At 31.8% G+C, this 14,387-nt stretch overlaps 1 protein-coding gene and 1 pseudogene across 2 annotated transcripts; both read right to left on the reverse strand.

Moving 5' to 3' along the window:
* Window positions 1-250: 250 nt before the first annotated feature.
* Window positions 251-2,082, reverse strand: LOC106340933 (putative cysteine-rich repeat secretory protein 37). Of its 2 annotated transcripts, XM_013779759.1 has the most exons (3): window positions 1,722-2,082; window positions 687-727; window positions 536-579 (listed from the first exon to the last, which is right to left on the reverse strand). In XM_013779759.1, coding segments are annotated over exons 1-3 (378 nt in total). In that variant the 5' UTR covers window positions 2,058-2,082; the 3' UTR covers window positions 536-578. The 2 variants fall into 2 exon arrangements, with proteins under 2 accessions (XP_013635212.1, XP_013635213.1); XM_013779758.1 differs by having other exon boundaries at window positions 251-727.
* Window positions 2,083-7,933: 5,851 nt separating this feature from the next.
* Window positions 7,934-9,191, reverse strand: LOC106338072 (annotated as a pseudogene).
* Between the last annotated feature and the right edge of the window lie 5,196 nt (window positions 9,192-14,387).

The raw sequence follows: 14,387 nt of genomic DNA on the forward strand, positions 1-14,387 counted from the left end.
GAAAAGATAGGTACATCCCATTTTATACCCAAACTTAGTCTTCTTCTTAGTTATACTGATGAACGTATTCACACAGGTCTACAAAGTAATAGCCTTAACAATTCCAAGCCAATTGAAATCATTGTTGACAAAATCAATTTTGATCTCGTAAACAATTTCTTAGGATATGTTTTTGTAAAAACTATTTTTATTGATTTATGAATATAACATTTCAGCTAAAGAAAATAGTAAAAAATACTCATAATTAGAAGTTATGAAAAGGATGTACTCACACCAGTGAAACTGCTTAGCTCCTAAGAAAAGGGTATAGTTCATATCTTACACCGCAATTCGTACCCAAAACTCTTGCTCCTTGTTTAATGTCACTGTTTTTGAAAAGCTCTTTGATACTCCATTCCAAACAACTCTTACAATCTAATGTTAGTTGTATGCACTGCACCATTGCATACAATTTATTTTTCCCAAGCTTCTTTTCCCCTGCCGCGTATAATATGACGTGAACGCCCTTGATTGTTTTCTCGACTTTAAGTGTGAGCTCAGATAAAAAATCCATCACCCTCTTGGCAAAAAAATGTACATCTCCTCTCACGTTATTTGAGTTGTACATAGAAAAAATATTCTCGTAATTAGTTTTGATTGGAATTTCTTCTTTGATTGTAGTAACATAGAGAAAACATTGGTCGTACCATATTATTCCTCCTTTGTTCTTCGGACATCTCTTACGAAACTGAAATATACAAACATATATATTTTGTATAGTAAATGATTATTTTTCTGAATAGGTGAAATGTTAAAAATAAGGCTTTAAAGAATCCCACACATGGATAAATAGTTTCAACCATTATTAACATAGTTGCATTTAATAAAAACATTGTATATTTAATTCGGTTTCTACACAACATTTATGAGAAATTGTGATGTCTATTTTAACTAGGACTGAGTCCCCACTGGTGTATCAATTTTCTACTTTTGTATCAATTTTCTACTTTTGTTTAGTTTTCATTATTTAGAACTCTTTGTCTAGAAGACTTTAATAATACAATTCACTGGAAAAAAAAACTAGGACTGAGTTGGGTCTAGATATCCAGATACTTCAAGGTATACAGATCTATTAGATCCATGTTATGATTATTTGATTATTCATATCTGGATTCATGAGTTTTTGATATCAAGATATTGGATATCAATCTTAATATTAAAATAGCAGTAGATATTCATAATTTGATATGAATCCTTACAAATAGTGATTAATATTTAAAATAATATCAAATTAAAATTTTTTAATATTATATAAAATGAAATAAAATATTCAAAAACCATATTTCAGAAAGTAAAAGTAATATTACAAAATAATTCAAAAATGAATTTTATGTATAAGTTAAATGTTATCTTTGATCAATTATTAAAAACTAAAATATATTTACAGAATCCATATATCCCTGTTTTTAGTGATCTCCGAGGTTCTATCACACGGGTCTGACCTTCTGGATATCTGGATAATTGGAGTGGATCCGGAGCGGATCTCAGATCTGATCTAAGATCTTTGATAATTGTTCAACCCCTAACTATAAAAATGTCAAATTTTCTCAGCTGATATCTTTCTAATTAACTATAATCTGGTTTTTTTTTTCATGTAATTATTTCTCTTTTAGCTTAAAGATAAGGTTTTACAACACCGCATAACGTAATCTTTGCATTTAAATATATGATAGTTGATTTACCTCCGAGATTGCGCTGTCAGCGCATGTATGGCATTTAGACCCAATAGAGTCACCACGACACTGGAGAGTGATGGTAAGAAAATCGGGAGTCGATGTTCCAATACTTGTGTGTGTGAAACCGATCACAGCATAAGCATCACTACTAACTTTACGAAAGAGACGGTTGAGGTTGTCCTCGTACTCACTTCCAGAGTTATATTTCCCTTGATCAAGGAGGCATTTATGATTGAGATACTCATTGGTAAGGTTCAATGATGAAACACTATGTATCATGAAGAATGGCATAGCCAAAATAGAGAAAAGAAAACGTTTGGATAAAGAATATGAAACTTTCATTGTTTTAGATTGTTATTCTTTTTCAGTTAAGGGTGCTTTTGTTAAATAATGTGTTAATATTGACATATTTATATAGGAGACTCTGAAGAATTTCAATTAATTGCATTGGATAGAAGAGAAAAGAGTTTGCATATTTTTGGTATCATATTTTTGGCGGCAGAAAGGGAGAGACCAAGAAAAAGTCCAAATTATGAATGTTTTACTAAGTTTAAACTCTTAGAAATATGATACCAGATTTTTCGTCCATGGCTCATGAAACTAAATGGACTTTGTAATATGTTCTAATTTTGTAAGTATAATAATAATTTGCAAAAAGATTTTAGCTTTTTAATTTAAAAACTGACCTTAGATCTAATTATAATTTGCTAAAATTATATGTAGACTTAGCACATTTGCCACATACCCAGAACCGGACATTAACTCTATCTAGTTACGATCACTAATTATACGATCACTAATTATAGTACTTTATATTTAGGGCTTTTTAAAATATGACTTAAAATTTCAAGTCAAACACAAAAATAATACATGTTTTTTGAAATTTTATTTTTTTCTATTCACCCTAGAAGTTTGATTTCTTCACGAAATGCCATTATTATTATTATTATTATTTTTCTTTTCGAAAATGAGTATTTTACCTTATCATCTTCATCTTCACCAAGTATTTACAATATTGTCATTTCCATCAATACCCCAACCACCATGAACAACCAATTTGACCTCTTAATGCACCAAAATTTCGATTTTTACTCTTCATATCTCATTACTTATGCACACAAATCACATCTCTTTCACATTCTCTTTAAATTCATCCAAAACCCCAAGATTTTGATTCCAAGCTTTGTAAGTTTCATAGAAACATTGAAGCTCATGATTCTTGGTCATTAACGACTTGGAAGCTTTTGTAATGAAGTTATGGGGGCTTAGAGAAACTAAGCAAGTCATCTCACATGTGCAAAGTATGAAATCATTTTTTTCTTAACAAAAGAAAGTTAGAAGACTTCTAAGGAAGTCTTCTTGATGGAGAACACATTTATCGAATTCTTCTGAAACTCTTTCCGAAGTCTTCTAAAAGTCTTTGCGAACAGATCTGAAAAAAAGACGATTTCATACCTTTATTAATACATACTTTCGATTTTTTTCTCTTTCAAAATATAGTTAATTTAAAAAGTTACCCACACAGAATTATTGCGACAGTAAGAAGACTTCGGGCCGAAAGAAGTCTGCGGAAAAACTTTCAGAAAACTTCTATAGCCCGAGAAGACTTCTCGAGAAATCTTCTATAAAAAATCAAATTTCTTACAAATTTTGGTCAATTGCAAAACTAACAAGTAAAAGGAAAGCTAGAAGATGAATTGCACATGTGAGATGACATGCAAAACTAACATGTTAAAGGAGAACACATCTAGCAAAGTCTTCTGAAAGTTTTTTCGAAGTCTTCTGAAAGTTTTCCCGAAGTCTTCTGAAAGTTTTCCCGAAGTCTTCTGAAAGTCTTTGCGAACAGATCTGAAAAAAAAACGATTTCATACCTTGCACATGTGAGATGACTTGCTTAGCTTCTCGAAGCACTTAAAACTTCATTACAAAAGCTACCAAGAGTCCGATTGGTATCTAGGTTGTTGAGGCTTTGTGGTTGTATAAAGCCATGAACGCCAAAACATTACCAATCAACTTTTTGTGGTTTTAAAATTCGGTAAAGCCTTAAAAACCACTTTTTAAAAAAAAACTTTTTTTTCTTCATTTTTCTCAACAGTCACTTTTCAAGGTTTTAAAGCTTTTTTTTTTTAATTATTTTACAAAAACGTGGATGGCTAATTTTTTTGTATTTTGTTCATTTTTAGATATACAAAATTTTTTTGTCTTCTTCTCTTAAGCTTCTTCATCTTTTGATTCTTCTCCAAATATTTCATAACATTGAAAACTCTTATGCTCCTCCTTCTCCGTTTGTTTCCTCTCCTCCACTAATTCAGTAAATCCTCTTGTACAGTTCTTCTACATTTTTAGATCTACAAATTAATTATTTTCTGATCATTCTCTCTTCTGTGTGGCTTAGAATTTGGCTTAGGTTGAAGAAACGGCATGAGAGGTGGAGACATGACGGTGTCTACGGTGAAGGAGGCGAAGGAGGTGGATAGGAAAGCGGCAGCGATGGTGTTGGAGATAACAGAGGAAGAAGAAGATGCGGCAGAGGTGGTGTTGGAGATAGCAGAGGTCAAAGTTACGCCGGTGGTGGTGTTGGTAAGCCGGTGGTGGTTCGCAGCCGTCGTCAAAGTCACACGCGGTGGTGGTGGTTTTGAATAATATATACACATGTATTTAGTTTTGTATTTTTATAATAAATATGTATCTACATTTTTAATTTAATATAATTTATATTTATTTAATAAATAATTATTACAATAAATTTTTGTTTTTACGACTACTTAACTACCGTTAATTTTACTACTAAAAACCGACTACGCGCGGCAGTAGCAAAGTAGTCATAAGCGAAGTCTAATTTTCCGACTGAAATGTGACTACAATAATTGCGATTGATTTACGACATGTATCAGTCGCAAATGAGTTGCAAAAGGTAAGTTTGTGACTGATTAGCTACTGATTTCGTAGTCAGAAAGTTCATGTTTTCTTATAGTGAACGGTATTGATGGATATGTGCAAGTATAAGATCATGTGAATGACACCCAAATGATAAATGAGGAAAAACTTCTAAATACGAAGGAACAAGGAAGGTGTTCGAGATGAGATTACAAATAGCATATAGGCTAGGATCCGTTAAATTTTAATTTTTTTATGTTTTGTTTAATAAATTATAATATTATTTAAAATAATAAAAATAAAATTGTTGGTTATAATAAAAATTAAAATATATTTGTTGCTAAATTTTGACTACTAAATAAAAAGTCGATAGAAAGAAATAAGTAATATAACAGTCACAGCTTCTAAAGCTTTTGATGCCAATCAAGCTTTTAAACTTTTCAAAATAACGGCAACGGCTTTTAAAGCCAAATTCTCTACAGCCTTATTTCTAAAGTCAAATCCTAAAGCAAAAGTCCTTACCAATCAGACCCCAAGTCGTTAATGACCAAGAATCATGAGCTTCAATGTTTCTATGAACTTTATAAAGCTTCGAATCAAAATCTTGATTTTTGGATGAATTTAAAGAGAAAGTGAAAGAGATGTGATTTGTGTGCATAAGTAATGAGATATGAACAATAAAAATCAAATTTTTGGTGCATTAAAAGCTTCAAATTGGTTGTTCATGGTGGTTGTTGTATTGATGACAATGACAATATTGTAAATACTTGGTGAAGATGAGGATGATAAGGTAAAAGTCTCATTTTCGGAAAAAAAAAGTGATGGCATTTTCGTGAATAAATCGAACTTCTAGGATGAAAAGAGAAAAAAATTTCAAAAAGACATGGGTTATTTTTTTGTTTGATTTGAAATTTTATGTCATATTTGAAAAAAACCATATTTTCAATGGTATATGATATAAGAGGTTATTGACAAGATTTAAGGTGAATTCGACTATATCTCGAATATGATAGAATTCCTTTTATCAAAAAGTTTTCATTTTTAACTGGAATCAGAAGAAACTTTGATCAGAGCAGTTGTGGATCTAGAAAATAATTTTAATTGGGGACACACTACTAAAAACAACCAAAATTGTGTTTAATCGGAGGCAATTTTCTTACTTATTCACTAAATAAGAATATCTTAATAAAATTTACATAAATTATACAAGAAAAACAAAAAAAAAACAGTTGGGGACCCGTGACCCATAGACGCCAAGTCCGCCCCTAATCCGGAAGCCAAAAGACGGAAACCTTAAGACTGGAGATCTACATTCTGGTCTAACATATATGGTTTAATTTTTTACACTTTTTATAACACAAAAATTCAGATGGATAAGTCTATTTTCTGCAGAAACGTTTTCGTCTCCTTCTCTGACCAAACCCGTACCCGATGAGTCTTGACGTCCCGGGTTCGCCTCACACATATTGGGGACGTTTCCTTGACGTACCCGAGACGTCCCTGTCCCCTCGACGAACCCGGTACGTGAGACGACACCAACTTGGAGTACCCGTGCAACCTAGGGTCTAACTATTAAGATTGCTCATTGATTAATTATTCTCAACAAAACAATATATAAGAGGCCATTTAAAAAAATATCTGATTACGATACAATCGATATCTAATAATTGATTGATATTTTATAATGTATATTATTGTGGCACTTTTACTCAGTTGGGTAAATATATGGCAAAGTCGGGCTACCAAGCAGAGTACTGAGTACCTATATCCCCTGTTCGAAAACGCGGGTACTACGGGCGATTAGTCGGCGAGGAGGCGCTCGGCGGTGCTTGGCCGTGGCGAGTTGGCTGTAGTCGGCCAATTAATCGGCAACAACAAATTGTTTTTTTTTTGAGTTTTGAATGCTTTAAATCTTATATTTTTATGACAGATCTATAGGTTTTAAGTATAAAAACATGAAAACGTACCAAAATCTGATGATATGTGTGATTATAAACGTTTTACCGCTATGGAAAAACTGTAAAATTGAAAACCCTAAAGACAGTTGGGGAAGATGAAGACGAAATGACGATAGTGCCCTTCATTAAAGGCAGAAAAAATTAAAAAGTAGAAAACAGCATGGATCCGGGGTCGAACCCGGATTCTTACGCTGAGCAAAGATTATGTAACCACCATGCTACTTCGACTAATTGTCTATTGCCATGAAAACTGACTAATGATGCATAATATATTTATAAAAATTAAAAAAAAAAAAAAAAACTAGATCCCGATTAATCTCTGATTACTCTCTGATTAATTGTTAACTTTCTAGGTTCATATCGTCCGCCCGACTAGCGTCTAGCGTAGTTTCGAACAGGGCCAATACCTGGATAAAATGAGACAGCCACCAGTATCCGTAGGGCCACACTCATGGAAAATAAAATATCCACCAAAGTTAAAACATTTTTTTAGCAGATTATGTCAGAATGCTTATCGATAAGAGTGAATTTAAGGAGTTGGGGGATAAAATGAGATATACAGTGTGAAAGATTTTTTGCAGCGGAGGATTCGATTAATCATTACTATTTGATTGTCCTCTGTCTATTCAGATTAGGCTCTATTAAAAGTTTCCACACGCCCATGTAGCTTCTTTATGCAATCATTTTTTTTTTTTGCGAATATGGAGTACTAGTATTGGAGAATTTTATTGTATTTATAAGATGTTCAATTTGTATGGATCCTATGGTATATTTGAAAAGAACGCAATGATAAAAATTGTAATGGATCGATATAAATCCTCAGGATACTCTAAAGTTGGGAGAGACAAAAAAAAATTTCTATGGCAATAAGCTCAAATAAGCATAAGCAAACACATACACAATCCATTAAGAATATAAGGAAAGAAATCCAAAATCTGCCTAAAATTAAGTTATACGGTCAATAGTAACTATGTTAAAAGGGTTAGCGTGTATATATAAAATATTAGTGCTGAATATGTCCAAAATTTAATGACAATCTTAAAAAGTAAATTAAAAAAATAAGACCCTAAGTTAATAGATTAGATGCCATCCATTACCAAAGAAAAACTCTTTATCCTTCCTAAACCGACCGTACTATTGACCAAATAACGTAATGTAAACCGACCTTTTATTATACCAAACTTTGGTTATCTATTGAACTAAAGAACCTAGCAGTTAAACTATCTGCGGTTAGAGCATAATTAACCCTAAAACTCCTAAACCCCTAATGGGGTTCTTAATGATTTTTTTAGTAATAATTGTAACCTAAGAACTTTTGTTAAGAGATTCTCATTTTGAGTGGTTCAATGAAGGTATCTTAACCGAGAGTTCTTAAAAAATAAATTATCTGTTTTGCTCACCATTGTTGCAGCTCCAAGAACCTTTCTCCAGTTCATGAACTCCGGCTATTGTAGTCCCACCTGGTGAAGTAACATCATCTTTCAACACACCCGGATGCTTCCCCGTTTTGCTCACCATTGTTGCACGTCCAAAAACCTGCCACAGACACACACAACTCAGTCTTCTCTTTCTAGTTTTCAAAACATTAAGACAAACAGAAGAAAAGGTTAAAGAAGCTGTAGGGGACCAATGGGTCAGTTGACTGACCGTCTGTGAAGCTAAACCGAGTGCGAGTTCTCGGGGGAAACCAGCAGCTACTCCTCCATCAGCTAAAGCTTCAATGGCTAAGAATATGGACGCTGGTCCACTTCCACTGTAACAAGATTGAAAATATTCAGTTGGGTACATGAATGCTTGATTCGTGACTTGAACAACTTAAGACATTCAGAAACCGTGACGTACCTGAGACAAGTGACAGCATCAAACATTTTCTCATCAACTTTGAACATCTTCCCCACAGAGCCAAACAACTTAGCAACAAGTGCTCCGTCTTCTTCCGTTGCCGCTGTTCCAAGGCTCATTACTATTTTACGCAAGACATAATGTTCATCATCAGTAAGCATTTGATAGTAATAAATCACAAACAGGGACTCAGAGAAATTACCTGAAGCTGCCTCGCCAACTGCAGCTGGTGTATTAGGCATCACCCTTACGAACCGATCTTGACCAGACTATTCCTAGCATAAGATAAAAAAGAGATCTTTCAGTAAAAAGGTATATCTTTAAGTAAATTCTGCAGATCAATGGTCAATGGATTATAGATCTCAAATTGTTTTTATTTTCTATTCGATTGTGATTCAATATAGAAAAAAAAACTGAGAGGTAGAAAGCATACCAACTTGAGGTTTCACAGAGAAGATCACAACATCGCTTTCTTTGACAACCTGCCAATTTTTTTCAACATCCGTCAAGTTCATGGTTCACTCCAATGAGAAATCTCTAGCTCCCTCTCTATCTAAGATTACTCTAAGGAGAGGTAAAGAGAAGAAGAACCACTTACTTCTTCGCTACTGGAGAAGACATTGACGCCAAAGGACTCGAAGACTTGACGGTGATTCAGATTCGAGTGAACTGCAGTGGAGTTACGATTCTGAGGAAGCATCCCGGAGGCAACGACGCCTCTGGCTATACTCTCCGCCATCTTTCCAGCTCCGATGAACCCTACTTTGAAGCTCTCTGCGGAAATTGGAAGCGTCTCCATCGCAAGAAAAAAAAAACCAAACTCTCTCTAACTGTAACACGTGTCCCGCAAGACCCGGCTCTTCCTTCTCCTAAATAAGACCCGTTGCTTAACATAATTATCATTTTTCTTTTTTTTTAATTACAAAATAAAACTAAAACCCCCCTAGATATCCTGTTAATCATGGTCTTATATTTTTGATACAGTGGTTTCGTTATGGTTATTTAGGGGGTGATTGGTAGTTGTTGTAGGTGCTGTCCACAGCCGTATTTATTTCTAAAGCATCAAATTCAAAACAATCAAGCTTTAAATTTTTTTTTGAAACTACAGTTCTTGAAATAACCTACAGCTGTACAAGTGCTCTGCATAGCCAAATATCCAAAGCAATTTTTTAGTGCTTTTCATAAAATTCTACAACAATAAAATCTAAAGTCACAGCAAAAAATTTACAGATTTTTTTCTACAACAAAATTTTTAAAGATATAGTCATTACCAATAAGACCCTTCGCTTAATAGTTAATAACATCTTCCCGTTTGTTCTTTTGTCCGTGTTTCTCATGTTTAAGACCAAACTACAATAATTTAACTGTATAACAATATGATTTTTTTTATGCATTCATTCCGAGTCTCTGACATATCTTTTCGTTTCAAAAGCTACAAAGCCTATCATTTCTTCATGTGTTATTTGTGTATGAATGTATCATATGTGCATTGTTGTCAAATAGTATTGACTTTGTTAGTTGGTTCCTTTTGGGTCAAGTCCATTTCAATTTTACAATATGAGATTTAGAATTTAACATCTTATCGATATATAAATCAATACTGATCACATGAGCTGATAGCATCTAATCTATTAATTTAGGGTTTTATTTGAAATTTACCATGACATATTTTAAATTTGAACATGTTGTACTAAATAAAAAAACACAATTGTATTATTAATACTAAATCTGAAAAATTCTGTTTACTCATCTAACCAACCATAGAGAATATTCGTACAAAAATTCAATAATTTAATATTAGAAGGAAATTTTCTATGGGTTTGTCTAACAAAAAAAATTATATTAGAAATTAACATGCAAGATTTTATAACAAATGGTATAAAATAATCTATTTACATATTTTGCTAACAATATCAATAAAATCAGAAATTGTTTCATTTTAGTTATTTTCTGTATATTCTTCTTCTTAAATGTAAAAATTCCATATGGCTATTCAAACTTATGTGCTTGAATTAAACCCGAAATTTTATCGAGTCTTTAAAATTGTTATTTGAACCAAACCAAAAATCAAAATAACTAAATCCAAACCAAATCAAAATTCATAATTAACTTAATGGTTCCTATAACCAAACCGAAAACCAAAAAATATAGTCTGGAAACAAAACAAAACCAAACGCCAATGCCTAAACATATTAGTTAACAAACAAACATGTTAATAAAATTGTTAACAAAAAATAATTCCGCGTTTAGATACTATTAAAGCAGAATCCATATTAGGATTCTACCCTTTTAATTTTTAAAATTATTTACAAAGAAATACCATTTTCTTATTTAGATTTTTTTTAAATTATTTTTTCCTCATTTAACATTCAAATCAAAACAGAAACAAAATCAGTTATACTATATTTCCATGGGCATTTAGGCAAAAGTTGGATATTCTTCTTCTTTTAAAAATGCTATATTCACTAACCGTAATAAATTTACATTCTATTATCACTAATCTATTTAATTAAGGTCTAATATTATTGAACAATTGTATTAGGCGTTTTAACCAAAAAATCCAACCAAAATGCCTCCGCTAACCTAATGTAACAAGCTTAAGGCCCAATCTTACTTTACAAAAATAAAATATATTTCTATAACACTGATTTTATCATCTAACCTATAATATTTTTCTATCATTTATTTCAAATTCTTAACTATAAATAAACCATTATGTAAATATTATTATTATTATATAATACCTTCGCATAAATCATTTATTATATCATTTTGTACATAATATTAAAAAAAGCAATTACGAGTGTAAGAATATTTTTAAATTTATCACAAAATTAAATTTAAATATAAAATAAAAATACAAACTCATAATAGGTTACTAATAACAAAATAAACTAATATTGTCATATCAATAAAAAATATTCCTATTATCATATCTTATTTTTGTGGATGACATAATAAAAATGTCATCAAACTCTAATGAATCACAAGTTTATGTAATATTAAATGTAGTTGACTAATTTAATAAGACAATAGTATCAGATCACGGGTTAGTAGCGGGGTTTTTTTGGGTTTTACTAGGATTTTTAAACGAATTTTAATTAACAAATTTTTTATTAAATCCGAACCGGATTATATACATGGTTCCACCTATGCCGGTTCAACCAATGATTTGGGTCGTATATGAAAATAGTACTTGAAAATCTAACATTATAATAAAACACTTTAAATTATTTATTTTCTAATAAAAAGATGTAAATTCATGCAAATTTTATCAAAATAGTTCAACATAAAAAAGCACTCGCGCTTTCAAAAATAGTATTAGCTTCTAAATCGAATAAAGATAAAAAGTATTGTATATTGATGGTTAGAACTATAATACAAATATATGAAAAGAGAACTCATTTTAGTTTAAAATCAACAATTCATAGCATTAATATATATATATATATATATATATATATATTCTATTAAATAACACATATCATCTTTAAATCTATTTCGAACAAATACCACATTTTGAAAAAAAGGATAAAAATATCAAAAATTCAATTGTTAAGATTTGAACAACAATAATGGTAGTTTTTAAATCAACTTTGGATCAATAAATAAAAAAAAACTCGCGCTTTCTTAGCGCGGATCAAAATCTAGTCTATATTATTAAAACTGAAGTGCATTTTGGTACTGTTTGGAAACATGGATAACAGTATAAATGAGAATTGTTTGGAAATATGGATAGCAGTATTTTTAGTATTTTCTTTTATTTACACATTTAGCTATTGCATTTACAATAAATTAAGTACTTCATTTTTGTATTTCTTTTTATTTACAGATTATGCCATTATATTTAAAATCAATTTAAATTAATTAATTACAATTCTGAAACTTATCTAACTAAATAGATATTAATATATGACCATTATTAATATTGTACAAATATTAAGTAAATCACATGTATTAAAGGGAGATAATGTTCCTATATTACATCAAATTTCATTAAGTTATAAAATTTATAATATAATATTATGTACAAATAAAAAAAATTATCAAACATCTATATTATAAAATAATATATTCTACCCTACATGTAAATTACAGAACATAAAAAATATACATGAGATTTTTTTATAAAGCCAGCGGTTTATGAATTTACGTTGAACACAAATTAAATCAAATATCCGCGCGGGGACGCGAATCAAGTTCTAGTAAAACATTAAATGGCTTTGATGGTTTAATTACAGCAAGGAAAACAAGAAGCAGCATTTCTCCTCTGCAAACGGAATTTCAAAAAAAATTGTGCGATGAAATGTACGAAGAATCTCCGATACTTTTATGTGACATTTGCGATAGATTGTTCTTAATTGGTGAAAATGGTTTTAGAACGAGAATAAAAACTTTCTTTTGTGACCAAAATTGAATGTAATACAATGGATCAAGAAAAACTTTTTGCATTTTGAGACTATGCATATACTCCGGACTCAAAAACAAGGGCAGACAATCTTTCACACGGTGTTCGAAGTCAACTGTATCATTTTCTTCTAATAGATATAGAGTTTTTTTATAATTAACAGAGTTTTAATTAAGTATGTTTATGGACAAAAAAAATGTATATTATTGTATTATCACCAAATTTAAGATTTGTTAGTGTCACCGAAATAGGTTTGATTGAAACTGAACCATAGCTAGGGAGGGACATGAAAAATGCTTTCGTGAATCCTCACCAGTTATCACCCTATACACTCAATTAAGAGATTGCTTATTTAATTTTGTAAGAACTGCAATCATGTTGAATACACACACTATTAGTGAATGTCCGGTATTTAAATCATAAACACACTCCATTTTAATCAATTAGAGAATCTCTAGGACTTTATTCTGGATTGCCCCACTAATTCCCATGTTTGTTCTATTTTATTCCACCAATTAAAAACAATATAATTTTTAATATACTTTAATCAAAAACGTGGTGAAAATCGAAATTGCCCTTAATGAAACAAGGTATTTACAGGATCCAACCTAAATTTTTTGACTCTACCCACTATAACCTGGATCCTTAACCAGACCCGCGCGTTCCTTTCCTTTTTCTCTTCCTTTGTCGTCTCTCCCTCTCTTCTAAAACTGAAAATTGAAAGAAAACCCAAGAACCGACGAACACGATGAAGCCACACCGCATTCACTGCTTCTTCTCTGGTCTTCCCTTAGTCCCCCGTGTGTAACATCCCCGATCCGGAATGAGTAAAAGTTAATTAGTTTGCCATACACCTATCAAACAAGAACATGCACGACGAACTAAAGAACTCTAACCAGATCGAAGATACTACTACCACGTGCCCAAAAATTTGATCCGAGGTTCCCAGATCAGATCCGAAATCCCAAGATCATATGTCCAAGAACGGGTTTCCTAGCGATTCCAAATTAAGGCTTTGCAACCCGAGTTTGAAACCGTTAGTTAGTTCATCCCGGACTAGGACTAGTATCATATGGAATCCAAGCATTTCGCAAACCTTTTCTTATTCATATATACTTTAAGTTCAACCACATCAAAACTTTATACATGCTCGGCCGATGTTCAAAACCATATCATACATATTACAAAACGTACATGTTTGCAAAAGGTAGCAAATCTACACCAACAGCTTTATGCTCCTCCGATCCCAAATGGAACCTACTACGGGTTATCTGCAAAACAAAGAGTCTAATGAGCAACTATTTTGCTCAGTGAGTCGGGTTTCCTAACAATTATTTATCCCCCCATTATGCATCAAATATCAAGCAACATAGATTAATTATATTAAGAAATATGCAATGCAAAAATAAAACAATCCCGTAAACAAGCATCCACTCTTCACGAGTGGTTAGATCACTATCGATCGTCGAGGACTGCCTCTCGCCATTGGTTCCTATCTCGATATGAAGTCCATAACACATCCCTCCTTGCGCCCATTGACTCTAAACACAAATTCTAAAAAGCCGATGGCCCGGATAACACACTTGC

The sequence above is a fragment of the Brassica oleracea genome, chromosome C4, assembly GCF_000695525.1.
Source record: "Brassica oleracea var. oleracea cultivar TO1000 chromosome C4, BOL, whole genome shotgun sequence".
Lineage (NCBI taxonomy): Eukaryota > Viridiplantae > Streptophyta > Magnoliopsida > Brassicales > Brassicaceae > Brassica > Brassica oleracea.